This window comes from Emys orbicularis, chromosome 1 (assembly GCF_028017835.1).
Source record: "Emys orbicularis isolate rEmyOrb1 chromosome 1, rEmyOrb1.hap1, whole genome shotgun sequence".
Taxonomy (NCBI): Eukaryota; Metazoa; Chordata; order Testudines; family Emydidae; genus Emys; species Emys orbicularis.
Genome location: NC_088683.1, coordinates 23,586,645 through 23,608,440, shown reverse-complemented (window position 1 = coordinate 23,608,440; position 21,796 = coordinate 23,586,645). Strand labels below are relative to the sequence as shown.

General features: G+C 39.8%; 1 protein-coding gene across 4 annotated transcripts in view; it reads right to left on the bottom strand.

Annotated features, from left to right (window-relative positions):
* CACNA2D1 (calcium voltage-gated channel auxiliary subunit alpha2delta 1) overlaps positions 1-21,796 on the bottom strand; it is a 677,013-nt gene that overhangs the window by 300,255 nt on the left and 354,962 nt on the right. For all 4 annotated transcript variants that reach the window (XM_065420204.1, XM_065420229.1, XM_065420221.1 and 1 more), the window contains exon 5: positions 21,498-21,542. In XM_065420204.1, the coding sequence (XP_065276276.1) occupies positions 21,498-21,542 (45 nt within the window). The remainder of the gene's footprint in view (positions 1-21,497; positions 21,543-21,796) is intronic.

Genomic DNA, 21,796 nt, shown 5'->3' with positions numbered 1-21,796 from the left:
TAATGCATTGCTGTCTTCAGCTATCCCTAGTCCAATTCTAGTACTGTTTGCAGCATGCTCTTGGCTGGTCCCATCTCCCCCTCCTCAATTTTACTAGCCTCCAGTGTTGTTAATAGAAATATTTAGTACCCTAAATGTTTAACTCTGTAGAAACTTTAACTCATCGGTTCATGCTGATGTTAATTGTTGCTATATGCTCTGGCTGTTTGCACTGTAATACCCAGACAAACAGAAAACCAGTAGATAATACCAACCCAAATACAAATCCCCACAAGTTACACATGGAGCATAGAATCATAGGATTGGAAGGGACCTTGAGAGGTCATCCAGTCAAGTTCCCTGCACTCATGAGAGGACTAAGTATTATCTAGACCATTCCTGACAGGCTGCTCTTAAAAATCTCCAATGATGGAGATTCCACAACCTCCCTAGGCAATTTATTCCAGTGCAAAACCACCCTAACAGATAGGAAGTTTTTCTTAATGTCCCACCTAAACCTCCCTTGCTGCAATTTAAGTCCATTGAGTCTTGTCCTATCCTCAGAGGTTAAGAAAAACAATTTTTCTCCCTCTTCCTTGTAAAAACATTTTATGTACTTGAAAATTGTTATGTCCCCTCTCAGTCTTCTCTTCTCCAGACTAAATGAACCCATTTTTTTCAATCTTCCCTCATAGGTCATGTTTTCTAGACCTTTAACCATTTTTGTTGCTCTTCTCTGGACTCTCTCCAGTTTGTACACATCCTTTCTGAAATGTGGCGCCCAGAACTGGACACAATGCTCCAGTTGAGGCCTAATCAGCGCAGAGTAGAGCAGAAGAATTACTTCTTGTGTCTTGCTTACAACACTCCTGTTAATACATCCCAGAACGTTCACTTTTTTTGAAACAGGCATACCACGGCCACTGGGAGCTACAGGGGGCCGTGCCTGTGGACAGTCAATGTCAGCAAAATGTCTTGCGGCCCACAATCATATTACCCCGATGGGCCACATGTGGCCCGCAGATTGCCCACCACTGTTCTATTCCATTATCTAAATCATTGATGAAGGTACTGAACAGGACCCAGAACTGATCCCTGTGTGACCCCACTCATTATGTCCTTCCAGCATGACTGTGAACCACTGATAATTACTCTCTGGGAACGGTTTTCCAACCAGTTTTGCACCCACCTTATAGTTACTCCATCTAGGTTGAATTTCCCTAGTTTGTTTATGAGAAGGTCATGCGAGACAGTATGAAAAGCTTTACTTAAGTCAAGATATACCACATCTACCACTTCTCCCCCCCATCCACAAAGCTTGTTACCCTGCCAAAGAAAGCTGTCAGGTTGGTTTGACATGATTTGTTCTTGACAAATCCATGCTGACTGTTACTTATCACCTTATTATCTTCTAGATGTTTGCAAATTGATTGCTTAATTATTTGCTCCATTATCTTTCTGGGTACAGAAGTTAAGCTGACTGGTCTGTAATTCCCCGGGTTGTCCATATTTCCCTTTTTATAGATTGGCACAGTATTTACCCTTTCCCAGTCTTCTGAAATCTCTCCCGTCTTCCATGACTTTTCAAAGCATGTATAGATTTCCCCCCTGCCTCCCCCGCAGGTAAAAATTTCCATATGGTAGATTCTGAATAAACTGACAGTTCACTATATGAGCAACTGAAGAGTTAAAGAAGTTTGGCATGAGGCAAGTCTAAGAAAGTAAAAGTTAGAAGAAAGTATCAGAGGGGTAGCCGTGTTAGTCTGGATCTGTAAAAAGCTACAAAGAGTCCTGTGGCACCTTATAGACTAACAGACATATTGGAGCATAAGCTTTCATGGGTGAATACACACTTCGTCGGATGCATGTAGTGGAAATTTCCAGAGGCAGGTATAAATATGCAGGCAAGAATCAGTCTAGAGATAATGAGGTTAGTTCAATCAGGGAGGATGAGGCCCTATTCTAGCAGTTGAGGTGTGCATTGGTGATCTTCGAGAAAACATCATCCTAGCCACCATGGATGTGGAGGCTCTCTACACAAACATCCCACACACAGATGGAATACAAGCTGTCAGGAACAGTATCCCTGATGATGCCACAGCACAACTGGTTGCTGAGCTCTGTGACAATTATTTCAAATTTGGTGACAATATATACCTCCAGACCAGTGGCACCACTATGGGCACCCGCATGGCCCCACAATATGCCAACCTTTTTATGGCTGACCTGGAACAACGCTTCCTCAGCTCTCGTCCACTCAGGCTCCTTCTCTACCTACTCTACATTGATGACATCTTCATCATCTGGACCCACGGGAAGGAGACTCTGGAAGAATTCCACCACGATTTCAACACCTTCCACCCCACCATCAACCTCAGCCTGGACCAATCTACACAGGAGGTCCACTTCCTAGACACCACAGTATAAATAAGTGACGGTCACGTTAACACCACCCTATACCGAAAACCCACCGACCGCTATGCCTACCTTCATGCCTCCAGCTTCCATCCCGGACACAACACACGATCCATCGTCTACAGCCAAGCACTGAGGTACAACCGCATTTGCTCCAATCCCTCAGACAGAGACCAACACCTACAAGATCTTCACCAAGCATTCTCAAAACTACGATACCCACACGAGGAAATAAGGAAACAAATCAACAGAGCCAGACGTGTACCCAGAAGCCTCCTGCTGCAAGACAAGCCCAAGAAAGAAACCAACAGAACTCCACTAGCCATCACCTACAGTCCTCAGATAAAACCTCTTCAACGCATCATCAGTGATCTACAACCCATCCTGGACAACGATCCCTCTCTTTCACAGGCCTTGGGAGGCAGGCCAGTCCTCGCCCACAGACAACCCGCCAATTTTAAGCATATTCTCACCAGCAACCACACACAGCACCATAGTAATTTTAACTCAGGAACCAATCCATGCAACAAACCTCGATGCCAACTCTGCCCCATATCTACACCAGTGACACCATCACAGGACCTAACCAGATCAGCCACAACATCACCAGTTCATTCACCTGCACGTCCACCAATGTAATATACGCCATCATGTGCCAGCAATGCCCCTCTGCTATGTACATGGGCCAAACTGGACAGTCACTACGTAGAAGGATAAATGGACACAAGTCAGATATTAGGAATGGCAATATACCTAAACCTGTAGGAGAACACTTCAATCTCCCTGGACACACAATAGCAGATTTAAAGGTAGCCATCCTGCAGCCAAAAAACTTCAGGACCAGACTCCAAAGAGAAACTACTGAGCTACAGTTCATTTGCAAATTTTACACCATCAGCTCAGGGTTAAACAAAGACTGTGAATGGCTAGCCAACTACAAAAGCAATTTCTCCTCCCTTGGTGTTCACATCTCAACTGCTAGAAGAGGGCCTCATCCTCCCTGATTGAGCTAACCTCATTATCTCTAGACTGATTCTTGCCTGCATATTTATACCTGCCTCTGGAAATTTCCACTACATGCATCCGACGAAGTGGGTATTCACCCATGATAGCTTATGCTCCAATACGTCTGTTAGTCTATAAGGTGCCACAGGACTCTTTGTCGCTTAGTTAGAAGAAAGACGTTCACTAAGACACTTTAGCAAAATATTAGACATGAGCAGAGAAGCACAAAAAAGACAGAAGGCTCTACCTCAAAACGTTGCCAAAGCTCATGCAAATGTCTGAAAGAGACACAGGACATAATTAAGGAACTTTCTGGAAAAGTCAGCTGAAGTCTAGTTTGAAATTATTGAAGGAGTTGAGCAATGGGTCTCTTCACATAAAAATTTCACAGAATTAAAAACAGTTAAAAAGTAATGAACAGAATAAAAGACAGAGCTGTAGGATTAACTAAGAGATACCTTTTCTTGGACCATCATTAAGGGAGCTGAAAGGCTAGGAACCTGCTGAGAGAACACAGGAACAGTTGAAGCAGCAGAAATGTAGTTGACCTTTCGCAGTCACACTGGGCAAGAATTATTTCTGCAGCTAAACCAGAGATTGCTTACTATTCAGCACATGTCTGGAAAGACATGACTTGGATGCAGAAGTACTGTCTGAAAGGCGTTATATAAAGGATTGTTTCAAGTCTGATGCCTTGTCTGTAGCTGACATCTTTATTTATGGAAAGTATAGGAAACAGTAGATTATAGTGTTAATGCTCACAGAAATGGAGAAGAGGACAGCACTGGAATGAATAAGATAGACATAATCATCTGCAAATAGACAAGGTCTGCATTGGACTCTGTCTTCTTAAGACTAGTTCCACTTACCTTCTGTTCTTAACTGGATTATAGAGAATAGGATTCTCTCAAACCACTATTGGGGGGCTACCTGGACGTTGGGGGGCTTCCAAGGGAGAAGAAGAGCCAATAGCCCCCCCTCCCTCCCTCCCTCTCACACACACACACAAACACACACACACACACACACACAAAGAAGGGGAGGAACTGTGACTCAGAAGAATGACTCTGCCAATCCTGGAGCAGTGCAATTTACACATCACTCCTGGCTCAAGACTGTACCCAAAGTCATAATGTAGACTTTAAAATATATCCAAGGTAACTTTAAGGTAGTGTGACATTATGCCTTGAATTAAGGTAATACTTCAAAACTCCAGTGGAAAACAAAATTACTTATTAACCCAACACTTCACTACAAGTTTTGGCACATTTTCCATGGCTAAGACATCATTTGGATTGTGGTCTCAGTTGTCTCATTTATAATTGGAATATTTTAACTGGTTTTGTAACATTGTCCTACATTAGTTACCAGTGTTAGTTTCTTATCAAAACCACAGTGCACTGTTGTAAGATTACATTTGGCAATTTCTTTCATTAGATTCTATAAGTAATATGAGTTTCAACACAAGTTTAGGGGGTTCTGAACATAACTGTCAGCACAAAGCAAAGTGATTTTTACTTTCTTACATCAAACTCACCAATATGGACACAGTTTGTTTAGATACTAATCTATGTGAGGTCTTCATTTCTGAACCTATTAATAAAAGAATCTTTAAAAGTCCTATTTGACGGGCTCATCCTGGGGTGCCACCTGGAACTGGGGTACCTCTGAGCCCTCTGACTCATCAGCCTGGGCCACCTCTCAGCACCGTGCTGCTATGACAGGCTATAGACCGCTCCTGGTCCTACACTCCCACCAGCATTCACACAGGCAGGGACAAACCCAGCCGCAGTTGCATGCAGGCTTTAGCGAACCACTGCATGAACCAACAATAGAGAGGCTACAGCCAAATTAATCCCCAGCTCAAGACCCTCCTGCTGTACCGTCCTCTCCTGGTCAAAACCCCAATCAGTATGAATTCATTTCTCAGTTAGCCTCTCCCTCAATGTGGAGAGGAATATCCACAATACAAGCTGAGATTTTCCCCAGTCACTATAGTCAAGGGCCATTGGTTTAGATTAAAACATAAAACAAGTTTATTAAGTACAAAAGATAGATTTTAAGTGATAGAAAACAGATAAAAGCAGATTACTTAGTAAATAAACAAAACCGCAAACTAAGCCTAAAATACTCGAAAGACTGGATATGAATTAACAATTTCTCACTCTGACTGATGATACAAGCAAGCTTGCAGATTCTCAAGGCACAAGCTGCATTTGCTTTGCAGCTTGGACTCCCCACCCCCATTTCAAATCCTTTTCTTTCGGAGCTTCTTCCAGGTGTTCAGTTGTGGGGGAGTGAAGAACAACCAATGATGTCACTCCCTGCCATATATAACTTTTCCATATGGCGGGAACCCGTTGTTTCAAACTTGGTTCCCAGACCAGTTTGTGGAAAAATATAGGTACCCAAAATGGAGATCAGTGTCATGTGCTCTGGACAAATGCCCTTGCATATCTTGCTGAGTCATAGCAGCCATTACTTACAGGCTGTCTCGAACGTTCCCAGGAAGGCTCACCAGGTGGGGGATAAGCTTCTCCTAAGGCCTATGGTTTTTCCTAATGGCCCATTACCTTGAATAGGCCCTTCCCAACCAGCTGTCTAGACTGGAAGCATCTAGCCTACAGATGATGTCACTCAGGTGTAACTACATTTGAAATACAGATACATAGTCAATATTCATAACTTTAGATACAAAAATGATACATGCACACAAATAAGAATCACATTCAGCAAATCAGAACTTTTCCAATGACACCTTACATGACTCATCTTGTACAAATTGCATCTTATTTCATAATCATATCATAATCATACAACCATGAAAAATATCAGGTGTAGTGTCACACCGTATTCAACCTTTCTTGGAAAAACCTGCAATTTTCAAATCCTGATTCACTCTCAGATCAACCACATATCTTTTTATGTCAGATTTAGTTATGTGGCTTAAAACTAAATGATTAACAAAACTCTGTGTGACTGATGCAATTCAAAGTGACATATCACAACATTCATACAAGTAACATTTTCATCTAGAATTGGGGAACACATAACTTTGTCTGAAAATACTATTTCATTGAGAGTCCTATCACTAAGTTCAATCAGGATTGACTATTTACCCCCAAAAAACCCCCAAAACAATTACATTTTTTTTTGTTATTATCACTCATGTTTCTGATAAACTAAGATCTCAAAGAAAGTAACATTCCATTAAAATGATGAAGCACTAGCTTTAGGGTTGAATTTTGATCTTTAGTGTGGCATAAACTTTAGCCTCCGTTGGGAGACTTGTTCTGATGCACGTCTGCCTTGAAGGTAGGATTCTTTGCATTATGAACACCCTTATGATATTGACTATAGCAGCACTCTTGCCATTATTATTTCAAAACACTGTTTCCCAGGTAGGAGATAGCTCTGGGCATAGTCATATCTCATTATCATGTATTTTTCATACAGCCCCAAATGCATATTCATACATTGGGTGTGGGGGAGAGGGGAGGGAAGAAAAAAAGACTTGCATAGTTTGGAGTAATGTGATATGAGCATGGTGTCTGATTTCTCCCCCAAATTCAAATAGAGTGTAAGAAGAACACCTTCTCCTTCAGGTGATAATTTATGATTCCAAAGACAGCATCAAAGGAGCCCAAGCACTGTTTAGAATCTGTTTAGAATCAAACTGTCCTGTAATAACCTTGACATGGAAAGACTTGACACGTCTCCCAGCGACGCATTCAGTAAGTGTGGAAGAAGCTCATTTTCAGGAAGCAACTTGACAAAGCCTGAGTACCTAACTAGCCAACGTCAGTCATCTACTCACTGTCAGTTCAAATGTTCATCTTCCCAAGGAATGGCATTAATTCACACTGGCATTCAAAGCATACTGTTATTGATATTAGATTTCAGACAAAGTGAAAGTGCACAGTGAAATCATGGAGTGTGTATTTTGCTAAAAGAGACTGAAGCAAAGTCAAGAGGGAACTACTGGAGACTGGAAGGATGGTAGGTGAGTGTGCTCTTACACGTAAAAAGGAGACGGGCATACAGTGGGGCAAAAGAACCAAGGAAAATTTTGATTCATTTGTTAATTTGTCTTCTATAAGACACTGGCCACATCTTGTGCTGTTTTAAGGCAAGGCACATTTTGCTTACCTGCACTCAGATGAGAATTATTATTATTTATTATTTGTATTACCTAGGAGCCCTAGTCATAGATCAGGACGTCATTGTGTTCCAGAAGGGATGACCTTTTAGCTGTAGAGTTCAACATCATACCTCTCAATCTATCTGCCAATAATCAAATCACAGTGTGCAACAAAGACCCAAAGTGAGGGACAAAAGGAAACTTCAAATGATGTTGGAATCATTCCTTTGGGGTACACAATGTTTCCTATAAGCTTGGTTTCATGCGTCTTTATTTATGAATCAAATAAGTTTCTCTGTGAGGCGATATCAAATAGGTGTAGAACATAAGTAACTTTGGGATTATACTGAGTGACACTCCTCAAAATTAGGTTCATTTGATGTGTATGCTCACCAGAGTTATCTCTGCTTCTACTTAAGAACATGGGGCTACATGCTCAACACGAGTTGGAAATGTAAGTTAGGGAACAATACAATTGTCCAGTTATTGAGTAGTGCATCACACAAGGAACATGTTGCATTGTGCTCCATAGCATGCACTCTTTCCATTTAGAAAGGCTAGAAAAGGGGTGGAAAAGAACTCAATGTATGATTGTGATCTATAAAAGCATATGGGATTTGGAACCTGGCTGACTGAGACACTGCTTCTATCACTGTGTGATCCCACCACAGTTGTGACTGGCAAGCTAACACCTCCTAGAGCACTCAACATAAACACAAGATTAAATGTAGCGTACCAGCATCACACGTTCTACTACAGAGCGTCAAAGTGAAATTGGCATGATACCTGAAGCATTGTCTGAATATCGTTTTCTTTGTGTTGCTTTTCACAAGCATGAAGCAGAGTGTAGCAACTGATGTAGAACAGCAGAGGAAATAAAATAAAGAACACAAGATTTGGAAGGAAACAAAGAGTTAAAAATTATGGTAATCAAAAAACAGATTTGGGGAAAGAGGGAAGCAAGCAGGGGACAATCATGTGACATGCCATATAATTTTATTTCAAAGCTTTTCTCCTCCTAACACCTTATAAAATTTTAAGTGTCAGAATCTAGCTATTTATTCAAGATATTTCTATAGTGTTGCCACCTTGGTACCCAAAATAGGGGTTTATAAGCAAAATATCTTCTCAAACAACATGGTAGTGTTGCTAGCACATCAATGGAGTCCTATTCTAGTGAAACCTGTCTTGGAAGGCAGTGGAGTGGAAGTCCCGGATTGCTTCAGTACTCATCATTCAACTTTCATGGCAAGGTTTCAATCTATTTACAGCAAAGTTTCACTCTGCCGTTGGCTGCACTGATCCCCTTGGAATCCCAGCATCACAGATAGGTGGGAAATTTTCATTTGCCATTCTACTCTGTTTACCCTGAGGAGAATTCTAAGCAGATGAGGTAGCAGAGGGGAGAGAAGTAGACAACATGCTTTTGAGATCCCCAGTTTCCTGTTCTGCTGCAGGCAGCCCAAGCAGATGGTGAAGAGAAGCCTGGCCAATTTTAAAATAGCTGCTCCATACTGAAGCTCAGAAACAAATAATCACTTTCTAGAGGCTCCTCCCACAGCAGCAGCTCCCTTGGTGAGAATGGGGTAACAAAAATAATTTTCTGACTTTACTATTGAATGACAAGATTACACCCAAGATTATATGTGATATCGTATTGCTCAGCCTAACAGAAACAAGCCTGCAAGGTCCAAAATATTGGCCAAGCACTTAGGTCAAAAGGGACAACAGTGAAAAGGATAGTGACTACTGTGAATGTCTGAAGAATTAAAATGGAAAAAAAATATAAAGAAATATGTAACTATTAAAGGTGGAAGGAAATACATGTTTATGAATGGAAAGGTAAGTGCAAGTTAACATATTGTCAGGATGCTGCAGTGATGTTTAGCCAGCACATTCCTGGTTTTTGTTTTTCTTTTCTGTTGATCTGCATTTTTCTGCTTTTATCCCAGAAAGAGCCAAGCACTGTAGAAGTGCAGTAAAGGAAAAAAAAAGTTCAAATTTTCATACCCCCTAAAAAGGATTAAAATTTGGGCTGGTTCTCATTTTGTTTCCATTGATTCAATCATCTCCACACTTGAAGTAAAAGTAACTGAAGAAAGAGTAACTGAAAACTATACTGAGCATTCCATATTTAAAGCTGTGTGAAATTTCCATTACAAAAACACCAGAACAAATATGGCTAACATGGTTTCAGCACAAAACATAAATTTATTCCAGGTCACAAATCTTAGGATCAGCCAGGTAATGGAGGTCAATTTGGAGCGAACCTGGGCTCAGTTTCCAGTAAACCTGGGCTAATTGATTTTCATGACTTATTTTTAATGAGTTAACCTGAAATGTAAATCAAACAAAATTCAGATGTATTAAATCTCACAAATTAACACCGAAGAAAAAACTGACACTAAGCTCTGCAAACCAAAACCAATGAGTTTCACACAGCGTTAACAACGTGTCTCTGAAAAACAGTGTAACAAGTACCTAGGAAAAGAGCCATTAAAGTGTCTGCTTCCCAGATAATAATTCTATTCTCAAAAGAGACACATTCTCATGGTTTAGATTCATTGTGAAATAAACACTCACAAAGTTCTGTCTTCTAACATAATTCATGTAAATAACAAACACAAAAGTACAGTGCATAATTATTCATTATTTAAAAGGAAGGATAGGAGAATTTAAGAAACACGTGTTATGTGTCTTATTTGGCAATTGCAATTACCTTGCTTCTCTGCTCTATATTTTAAGAGGAGAGGAGGGAGGCAGAGAGAGAGAGAAAGATGAATTGAGGGCTTATATTATATTATATATGCCAATATTTTAAAAAATACCTAAGGATATGAGGTGCCCAACTTGGCACACCAAAGGTATATACTTCCTGAAAATCAGTCCTTGTATGACATCTCAAGTTCGGCACCCAAATATTGTGGCATTCATAATCTACTAGTCAGTTTTGAAAGATCATACCCCTATCTACACCTATATCCACACATAACCCCTCCCCTCCTACCCTGCCTCCTCTTTCTTGGTTTATCTAATGATTTTAAGCTGAAAGTATGTACATTGGCCAAACCGGACAGTCTCTACTCAAAAGAATAAATGGACACAAATCTGACATCAGGAATCATAACATTCAAAAACTAGTGGGAGACCACTTCAACCTCTCTGGCCACTCAGTAACAGACTTAAAGGTGGCAATCTTGCAACAGAAAAGCTTCAAAAACAGACTCCAATGAGAAACTGCTGAGCTTGAATTAATATGCAAACTAGATACCATTAACTTGGGTTTGAATAGAGACTGGGAGTGGCTGGGTCATTACACATATTGAATCTATTTCCCCATGTTAAGCATCCTCACACCTTCTTGTCAACTGTCTAAAATGGGCCATCTTGATTATCACTACAAAAGTTTTTTTTTCTCCTGCTGCTAATAGCTCATCTTAATTAATTAGCCTCTAACAGTTGGTATGGCTACTTCCACTTTTTCATGTTCTCTGTATGTATATATATCTTCTTACTATATGTTCCATTCTATGCATCTGATGAAGTGGGCTGTAGCCCATGAAAGCTTATGCTCAAATAAATGTGTTAGGCTCTAAGGTGCCACAAGTACTCCTGTTATTTATGCTTCTCTGTTGCCTGCATTTGCAAAGAGGTATGGAGCTGCATTTATGCACCTGCTTTATATCTTTCACTGAGTCTGTATTTCAGGTATTATCCCCAGAGTAGTCACTAAGGGCCATGTATCTCCTGCAGTAGAGCTCACACACTTTCAAACAGATTACGCAAAACTTTATAAAAGTGGCAGTGTTTCATATTTAAAAAAATGATTAGCCATAGGCATGATCTTGTTTGATACAAAACTGGGGTGCTTCCCTGTAGGTAAAACTCACATTTTAGCCTTAGTCAAAGCATTAGTTCCTAGTTTGTTCAGTCTCTTGTGGAGTTTCCATTCTTAGACCTCCCCCTCTGAGTTTAGTAAGAAAATGAATAAAAAGTGCTGCTGTCGCTTTAACTATTAGTAAATGATTAGCATCTGCACAAGTGGTACTGCTCCATCAGTCATGGCTGCTTTCCAATATGGGGCTGATGAAGGAAATCCTCTTCTCTCATAAATCACTTGTGTCAATTAGGGATGCATCCCTTGCCGGGAGATGCAATTGACTGTTCCCAATTAAGGCCTAATGAATAAGAGTAAAAGGGGTGCTGGAAGCTTCCAGCCAGGCACGGCTGTTCTGGTTTGAGGTTAAGCTAAATGTTAAATAAAAAGAGCAACACAGGTAAAAAGAACAAGATTCACTCCTTTGAATTAATTAGCTAAGTCACTGCAATTCTGTACTCTCTTTTCCCTTAGGGTATTATGTTCTTTTTGTGGAAAGGATTATAAGAAGCATGATTAGAATAAAAGGGAAAGAAGTAGATTTGCCCAAGACACATGCTATTACCTGCATTATAAATTAAACAACATGGTACTGATAGTGCAGGTTACCACTGCCCTAACTTATCATTTGACTTGCAGCATAGCAACTGATAACTAACTTATATTAACACCATATAAAACAAGGCAGGGAGCAGTAGTCTGTGGGCAGTTCTTAATGGGCAGTTCTGGAATGATTCCACACATCAATATGATTTTCCTAGTTTATTCTGAAATCTCCAATTACAAATTAATAAACAGCTTTACCCTGTGGTATATTTATATCATTATAGTTTACAGTGGCAATTTGGTAAGTAAACCTGCTACATGTTTAGTGTTAAAAATGGAACATGAAAAAAATAATTTCAAGCACTGTCACACAGAAGACACCAGAAAACACTGAATTTTAAACTCTGAAAATTAATGTGTGTTTTATGTTCTGCTACTGCAGGAGCTGGTATAGCTAGTTAAAATATACCTCTACCTCGATATAACGCTGTCCTCGGGAGCCAAAAATCTTACCGCATTATAGGTGAAACCGCGTTATATCGAACTTGCTTTGATCCACCGGAGTGCGCAGCCCCGCCCCCCCAGAGCACTGCTTTACCGCGTTATATCCGAATTTGTGTTATATCGGGTTGCGTTATATCAGGGTAGAGGTGTACAAAGAAGGCTACTGCATAAACACATAATGGAAACACAAACTGTGCACTGCCTGTGTGGTATTAGAAGTGTCCTGCTTACTGCAGTTTGCCACAGACGAGAAGTGACCAATATTTAAAAAAAAAAAAAAAAGAAGTAAATAGGAAAAGAACCCAAAGAGTGAACACAGGGAGATGGAGCAATTAAGGACTTCCTAGAGAGATGGATTATATGAGCAAATACAGCGGAGAGAGAGATTAGATTTGGAAAAGATCTGTGAAGAAAAAAAGTGATGATTTGAAATAACGCCAGGGCAATGCAACACTACAAGAGAAGACTGAGCAGTGAGTCAGAAGAGACTATAAATAGAGAAGAGTGGAAAGAGCAAGGAGACAAAATGGAAAAAGCAGAGAAAGAATAATTAAAATGTGTGGAAAAGGACAGAATAACAGGGTTGTTCAGCAGTCATATAAAAGCATTGTATCTTTCATACACCTGTACTCTACACCTTCAAATAAAAATCAATTGCATAGACTACAACCTGCAAAAAAAGAAGGCTAGGAAATATTTTCTAGTGAATGGAAACCTACTGGTTTAGTCACAGTTATCTGCTGTGACCTTGGCAAATCACTTAATCTACTCTGTGCCTCATGTCCCTATTTGAAAAATAGGAAGGAAATACTTCCTTCCTTGTTGTGAATATAAAATACATTAATGATTATGAGGTGCTCACATACCATGGCACCGAGGGGCATATAAGCAATTAGATAAACTAGCAGCATCTGTTTGATGTTGCAGAACACCAGAGACTCGTTACTGATTGGAAAACTAAGGGTTACAACTTGATTGTTTTATTTGTTGTATTAGAGAATCAGAGGCCAAAGAATTACTAGTTTTCAAATGGTTTAAAAAAAAAATCCAAGTGAAGAAAACAATTAGCCCCCGGAAATATTCTAGATGGTGGAAAGAGTGAGAGAGGTGGATCTTCAGAGCATTGTGTAAATAGGAAGGAGGAAAGCAAACTGGACTGAAGAACAGAAAAAGACACCAGAAAAATAGAATGGAGTAAATTAACAGGAGGTATTTCAGGTTAAGAAGGAAAAGAGAGAAATCTTGAACTAGATTCCTAAATGGTTAGTTTAGCAGTAAAGATTTCGGAGGATGAGAGCTACACCTCTTCCAGGTATGGAAAAGGACATAAGCCCATATTCTTGACAAACTGAAGTCTCAAGAGTTGGGCCTTGGGACAGATAAAGCATGACTTTACCATAGACCAAATGAAAGAAATTGAAGAAGAATGGCTGAGAGATTGTCGCAGGGGGCAATGTTTCAGAGATGAAGCTAGGCAAATGTATATAGATGGGAGATATGACCCCCAGGTCACTTACTCATTCATACACAACCTCATCCTAAGCTTTTTAATACTAGAGTTGATGTGATATTTGAGTTGAGAAGAAACCTGGAGATGGTGGAGTTTTGTTTCAAGGTGCACTTATTACAAATTAGTAGAAGGCTGGGTTTTGATTGAATTAAAAGAAACCCTTGTAGAGCCAAGCAATCGTGAGGTGAAAGCAGCAGAAAATGAGTAAAGGCTGAAACGGGGTGGGGGGGAACAGAGTTGGGTATCAGCAGCATAAAATAGTTACACAAGAATAAAATCTGATAGGAAGTATGCCAAGGGGGTGCGATCAACGAAGAACTTTGGGACACCATGGCAGGGAGGTTCAGTGGGAAAGGGTTTTCCATGGCCAAGCACAGAGGAGGAGGAGTTGAATATGTAGAACCAAAACAACAGAAGCAAAGTGGCTGTAACTCCACCAGATGGTGCTTGATGATCTGGAAAATGTCACAGCCAATAGTTTTAAATGCAGCATTAAAAGGAAGAAAAATGAGGGCACAAATGGAGCCATAGACCGCTAAGAAAAGATCACTGTCCACACACAGAAGGGTAGTTTCAGTACTGTAAAAGGGTTAGCTGATAGAACACATATTTGTGAAGGTTGTTTTCGAAGATATTAGTTGAGTGTGAAGTGTCTAACATCAGGACCCTGTTATACTGCCCGTTGTACATACACATTAAGAAAGTGTCCCCATCCTGAGGAGTTTACAACCTAAATAGGCAAGACAGGCAAATGGTAAAAGAAAGCAATACACCGTATAAGCAGAACATTGGAATCAAAAGCACAGAGCTTATGCAGCTTGCTCACACACAAAGTCTGTGGCAGAATCTGCAATTATTATTAGTTACAGTAACTTCTCATTTAAAGTCGTCCCGGTTAACGTTGTTACGTTGCTGATCAATTAGAGAACATGCTCATATAAAGTTATGCAATGCTCCCTTCTAATTTCGTTTGGCAGCCACCTGCTTTGTCCACTGCTTGCAGGAAGAGCAGCGCATTGCAGGTAGCTGGTGGGAGCTTGGAACCAGGGTGAACTGGCAGCCCCCCATCAGCTCCCTGCTCCCCTAAGTTCCCTGTGCAGCAGCTGCCCAGCAGGCTAACAATTGCAGTTGTCCCTCCCCCCACTGCCATGTGCTGCTCCTGTCCTGTGTCTTGGAGCTGCTCCCCGAGACTCCTGCTTGCTGTGTGTGGGGGAGGGAAGGAAGAGGGGGGCTAATGTCAGGGTGTCCCCCTCCCTCTTGGTCCTGCATCCCGCTTACCTCATCTTCCATAGAGCAGGGGGGACACACAACAGGGCTCAGGACGGAGGGAGCTTGCTGGCAGCAGCTGAGGTCTCAGCTAGCTGATCTAATTAACAAGGCAGTGTACCTAAAGGGGAAATGAGCATCTCTCTCTCTCTCTCTCTCTCACACACACACACACACACACACACACATACACACACACGGTGTGTGTCTCTGTCTCCCTTCCCTCCATTCCAGCTGCCTTGTAGAGTGTGAGAGTTAACCCTTGAGAGCTCAGCCAATTGCTAGTTCATCATTTAGCAGTAAGGCATTCCCTGGGAAATATCCCACCCTCTGACTTCACCACCTCAACCAAGCCTCACAATCATCATCGCTGTGTACCAGTATTAAATTGTTTGTTTAAAACTTATATATTATGTGTGTGTGTGTGTGTGTGTGTGTGTGTCTATATATAATATAGTCTTTTGTCTGGTGAAAAAAAATTTCCTGGAACCTAATCCCCTCATTTACATTAATTCTTATGGGGAAATTGGATCCGCTTAACATTGTTTTGCTTAAAGTCGCATTTTTCAGGAACATAACTACAATGTTAAGTGAGGAGTTACTGTATTTGTATTACTGTATAGGCCTCAACCAAGATCAGGGCCCCATTATGCTAGGCATTGCAAACACATAGTAAAAGACAGTCCTCTTCCCATAGCCCTTACAATGTAAACAAATGAGGGAGACAAAGGGTGGTGAGAAGGATGTATTATTATCCACATTTTATAGATGGAGAAGTGAGATATTGAGATTAAATAATTTTCCTAGGTAAAATAAAGTCTGTAGCACACCGAGGACTAATCTGTTTGAATCTCTTACCAGTATCTTAACAACAAAGCCATTCTTCCTTCCCGATCATATCTCTTTTTCAATAAGGCATCAGAGAAGAGTTTGCTAGAGGAAACTTCTTCATATTCTTTAGGCTCGAGGAACATGGGCAGATGGATTGGCAGACATATAACTATGTTATTTTCAGGAGCATGTAATGTATAGATCTATAAAGAATTACATATGGCTCTAATACAAATCCACTGACCAAAATGAGTGCTGATTTTCAAAAAAATATATACAACAGTATCTAAATGTAGTATTTTCCAGCAATGTTTATGTACTGTCTCTACAACTATTGTGCTATAAAATAACACAAATGAAATAGCCATGGAACAGACACAACTTTCATTTATTGCATTTTTTATTCTTTTCCTGGCTGGCCCTAAATAATGACTGTAATTTGCACTGAAAAGCACTTGTAACTAGACTTAACTTCAACTTCAGATTGTCTGTAAAGCATCTAGCATGCTGTATATGCACACTATATATAACACATTATATAAACAAACAACAATTCATCATACTAAGTAAAGATTTTGGGGTTTTTTGGATTCTGGTGTGTGTATGTATAGATGGAATCTAATATGAACTAAAACTGAATATACTCCTGGACTAGATAACTTTGCACTATTTAAAGGACTTTGCAACGGTGCATAAATTTCAGACTTGGAGCTTGCAAAGGTTAGGATGAACCAATATTCAATAACCACTAGCATAGAACAAGATGATCACAAGCAAACAAGTAAAGAACAGAAAAGGCAAACAGGCTGTGGGAGTAAAATAATCAGGAATATGTGATAGAATACAGAGCTTTTCATGTCTAGGTCACTGGGTAAAGTCTGATCTAGGTTAGTAGCAAACAACTGATGGATATTAAGTGGCCTCTGTGAGTTGGGTCTTATTCCAGTTTTTAGTATACATGTGTTCACATGACAGACACAATCTGCCTATAATTGACATCCTTATTGACATCAGCAGATAGGCCAAAAAACTACATTCACAGAGAAACTGAGTAACCCTTTCAACCTTAGTGGTCCCAGTTCAGTGTAAAGACACATTGGTGGGATATTCTGGGAATGCTTTCATTGCTGTCATCTGAGCTGTGGCTGAACAACTGAGAATGACTGTTCAATCTTGCTAATTCTGTAACTTTCACAAATGTGATGTTGGGGGGGGATAGGCAGGTAGAGGCAAGAACCAAATTAGGTTAAAAGGGCTTACAAGAAAAGGTGATAGTATGAAGACTCATTTGTCGGAGATTGAAAAGTCAGGATATATAAACTTGAGCATCTGTATAACAGTGATAGTTTAGCTGAGAGCAAAGAAGAAAACAACATGCAAAAGGTGTATAGACATTGAATCTTGCAGCACATTATGTGGAACAAAAACTGTCCTGAATTAACATAATTTATGGAGACAAATACAAAATGATTTCTTTGGAAAAACCAACAGTCAACCAAATAAGTGAAGGGTCTGAGCAGGCTGATCAGAACATTCAAGACAGTTTGGTTGTACAAGATCAACAAAATCCTCTAATGGAGTGGGTAAGTCAGTTGAATTGAAGACCAGAGTAAACAAGTTTCCCCTTGCTTCAAGAATAGATGGGTCTAGGAATTAGGCAAGTCAAGTGAACTAAAGACCACAGGAGTTACCAGAGTAAGCAAGTTTCAGACAGGCTCCAAGCAGGGACATGCACTATAGATCTAAGAATTTAGTTAATCAAGGCTGGTAATGATGCACTTCTTCATTGTGACTCCTTTCTGCTTGCTCTGAGACAAAGTTTATCTAAGTATCAGAAAGTGCCAGTGCTTGATGAGATTTTTTCCTTTCTTTCAACAGATACACAGTCTTCACTCTAGGAGCACTGTCTTGCACTCCAGTTTAATTCCAAACTACTGGAAGGCTAACTCAGTGCACCCATCTAAATGTCAGGTACCCACAAAATGTGAAAAGGTAGGAAAAATGGAGCTGGGCTGGGGGTGGGTAGGGGGATACTATTCTACAGTAAGAGGTCTGGAGGAGAGGAGTCAGCTGAAGTGCAAACTCACTGAGGTGAGGTCCTACATTAGAATTTAACTAGAAATCAGTGAGACAGAAATTGAAGAAAGGTCTCCTGAGCTTCTTTTGAGTGTACATATTTCAGATGAAGACGACAGCACATCTGTTCAACTAGATATCTCGATGAACATAAGATTGACCAGAAATCTGGTTAATCTTATGTTCATCATTCACTCTTTTCAGGTAGTTTTTTGAGAATTTGTAATAGTATTATATATATATAAACTTTTCACATTCAAAGCACTCTGCAAAAAATGATTAATCCATCCATAGCACCCCGTGAGATAAATTTTATCCCCATTTTACAGATGGGGAAACCAAGGTAAAGTGGTTATGCAACTAGCTCAAGGCCACACAGTCAGAGCCAGTGCTGGGATTAACAACTCAGAAGATCTCTGGTCCCCAACCCCTGCACTCATTCAAGTAGATCACACCTCCCTAGATAAGGGAGAAGATCTAAATGTACTGCATTTAAAAAAAAAATATTTAGGCCAAGGTTTTCAAAAGTGACTAGTGATTGTGTGTGCCCAACTTGAGACTCCTTAAAGGGGCCAGATATTCAGAAGTGGGTGCTCAGCACTTTCTGAAAAATCAGGCCCTTTTAAGGTGTCAAGTCGGGCACACAAAATCATTAGTCACTCTCGAATACATTGGCCTTTTTTGTATTACGTTTGCTGCCTATGTTTTCTTTTCACATACTGTATGTGCTAATGGCAATAAGTCTTCTACTGTTTGTTTATAACCAGTGAGTGCACTGCTGCTTTAAAGGTGATAAAGGTTAGTGCTAACATGAAAGCTTCGCCTTTGATGAATGCTGAAGAAAGAAAGGCATTACAGGAATTTATCCAGGATGAGCATGTCCAGCACTTAGTAGATACACTGAATAGGCATCATTGGCAGTGAAATGTGAAGATGACCTAAATTGTCAAGGCCTAACCAGAACTCATGGGGACGTCATTAGTGGCATCTGCGGAGTCAGAACACTAGTTTCAAAGGCAGCCAAGTAGCTTCTGATCATGCCAGTTACAAAGACTGATCTGGCAGAGACAAAGCACATGTTTCTCAAAGCAACCAGAGACTTTAAAATCCAACGGCTTCTTGAAGTGTAATTCTTTGTTCATTCACATTGTTTTCTTAAATTTGAAGAAAAAGAAAAAAAAAACTAAAAGAGAAAACAAATCCCAGAGATAAAAAATCCCTGCTTTCCCTCACTTCTACCTTTAGAAATATGAATTATTATGAAAGGAGGAAGTGCAATGAACTGTGTCAGCACATGACTATGTAAATATACCCAACTCAATCAGAATGAGATGCTCTGTTTTACCTAGCTAGCTAGTATTTATATTGCATTCATCTCCAAAGCATCTGAGGACATTACAATATTATCAATGCAAAGCATACGGACCATTCGACGGTGTTGCCCGTTTAATTTCCTCCTTTCCAACCCATTATATACTTAATCTAATTAACCACTGCGTCTAGGGAACTTGATCTTAAACTAAACAAAAGTCCTAAGAATTGCATTGGACCTAAATTACTGCTCTTCACTTTTGCTAACTGCCTGAATTTCTCTCAGGGTACATGTGGTAAATGAAAACCACAAAATTTACAAGGACTGAGACCAGCCAACCAGGCTCAAATATTATGGACTTTTGCTTTGAAAAAAATTCCTCTAAAGCTATCACTCTGGGAAATGCTGGAGTACCTGACTGAAGCCCAAGGGTTTCAAATGTTTCATTTGTTCAGAAATAGAATAGTGTTCAAAACAGTAACTATTATTGGTGCTGGTTTTTGGAATTACATGCTGTGCTGTTGCTGTCACGTTAAGGTTTTTTCTTATTTATTGACAAATTCTCCGTAACTGACTGACAACTGCTATTAACTCAACAATCATGTTTCTTAGTATTGTCTTCTGCTGTCAATGGCTGTAGAGCTCCAGAAAGGAAAGGCGTCTAAAGCAATGCAAACAAGCTGGAAGGAGCAAGGAACCTAGAAGAATAAAATGACTTTTCTGGGAAAAATTTAAAAAGGAGAGAAAACCTACAGGAGCTCTGAACTGAGAAAGATATAAATTGCTGAGTGGTATTTGCATTGCAGCTGTGCCTAACCTATTTTGACCATTGCTATAAAAAAAAAAGATGCCTCAAAGAACCTCTCAATACTATTTTATGCCAAAACCGCTCAAATGTGGATGCACACATTTAGAATCCTAACTGCATAATTAGGCACTTTAAGAGAAGTGGCCTGTTTTCAGAAATGGAGAACGCCTGAAAACTGCATAGAATTCAACAGGATAGGTATTCAGCATCTTTCAAACTCACATCACTTTTACTTAGGTGCTGAAGTATAGATTTCATTCTGTGGGTTTTGGTTCCTTGTGAACAAACTTTCTGTACCTGCATCCCAGTTGAATACCCATATCTGACATAAGCAACTCAAATAGTTTTGTTTGACATGATCTATGTATCTTATTTATTTACCTTACAGCAACAGCATCAAGTTCAATAGTGATGCCATCAATCTTTTAGCAATACTTGATTACAGAGTGCAAATGAAGCATGTTGATCCATCTGATTAATATATTCCAATACCTTTGCCATTCCTTTATAAATTAAATCTATAATAAAAAAGGCAGCTGTATTATCTCAAGTGAAGGAGAAGATAACGTCCCTTCCTCCCAAGAGACAGAAAGATGTTTAATATTTAAAGTCATGGTGGGAAACCTCATATAATTTACTCTTCTTGGGCCAGATTCTCCATTGCCCTGCACCTTTTAGTTATTTGCATCAATGCAAAATAGGTGCAAATTGCTACTGTTTTTAATGTATATCCATTTTCATCCATTTTCCACTCACTTTCCACTGCTGTAAATGACTACACAGGGTGCAATGATGCAAAGGACAATCTGACCACTTAAGTCTGCAAAACTGGGCTAGGGATCTCATAAGATCAGGCTTTTTCGTGGTCTTTTCCTGCTGTTCTTGAATTTTCCGTTCTTGATTCTATAGTATTGTAATTCAGATTTTACAGTTTGATTCCATACATAGGCAATGCTGTGGTGAGAGGGTTATCTTCTCAAGCACACTCCCTCATTAATAACTCAGAAGGCCTAATGAGGAAAAATGTAACCTTAATAAACAAACACAAAATGCAACCTAGCAGTCTATCAAACTTGGTGTGCATGTCCAGAAATCCAAAATATTTCCCAGAAGTAGTTGAAAATGTCCGTTTAACACCATAAGAATCTTTAATACCCCTTTCAATTTTCTGAGAATTTAAGCATCCTACAATTTGCAGGTAAAACAAGAAGATAACATATTACTTACATCGTTCTGATCATCTTTTGCATTGTAATAGATGATTTCATTTTTCTGTGGGGAAAAAAAGAAAAGAAAAATCATTCCATTACTTGAAAAATGATGATGAATAGAGGTCCACAACCTAAAGTAAACCTGAACAGGGGGAGTGATAGCTCAGTGGTTTGAGCATTGGCCTGCTAAACCCAGGGTTATGAGTTCAATCCTTGAGGGGGCCATTTAAGGATCTAGAGCAAAAAAAAAAAAAAAAAAAAAAAAAAAGTTGGGGATGGGTCCTGCTTTGAGCACGGGGTTGGACTAGATCCCTT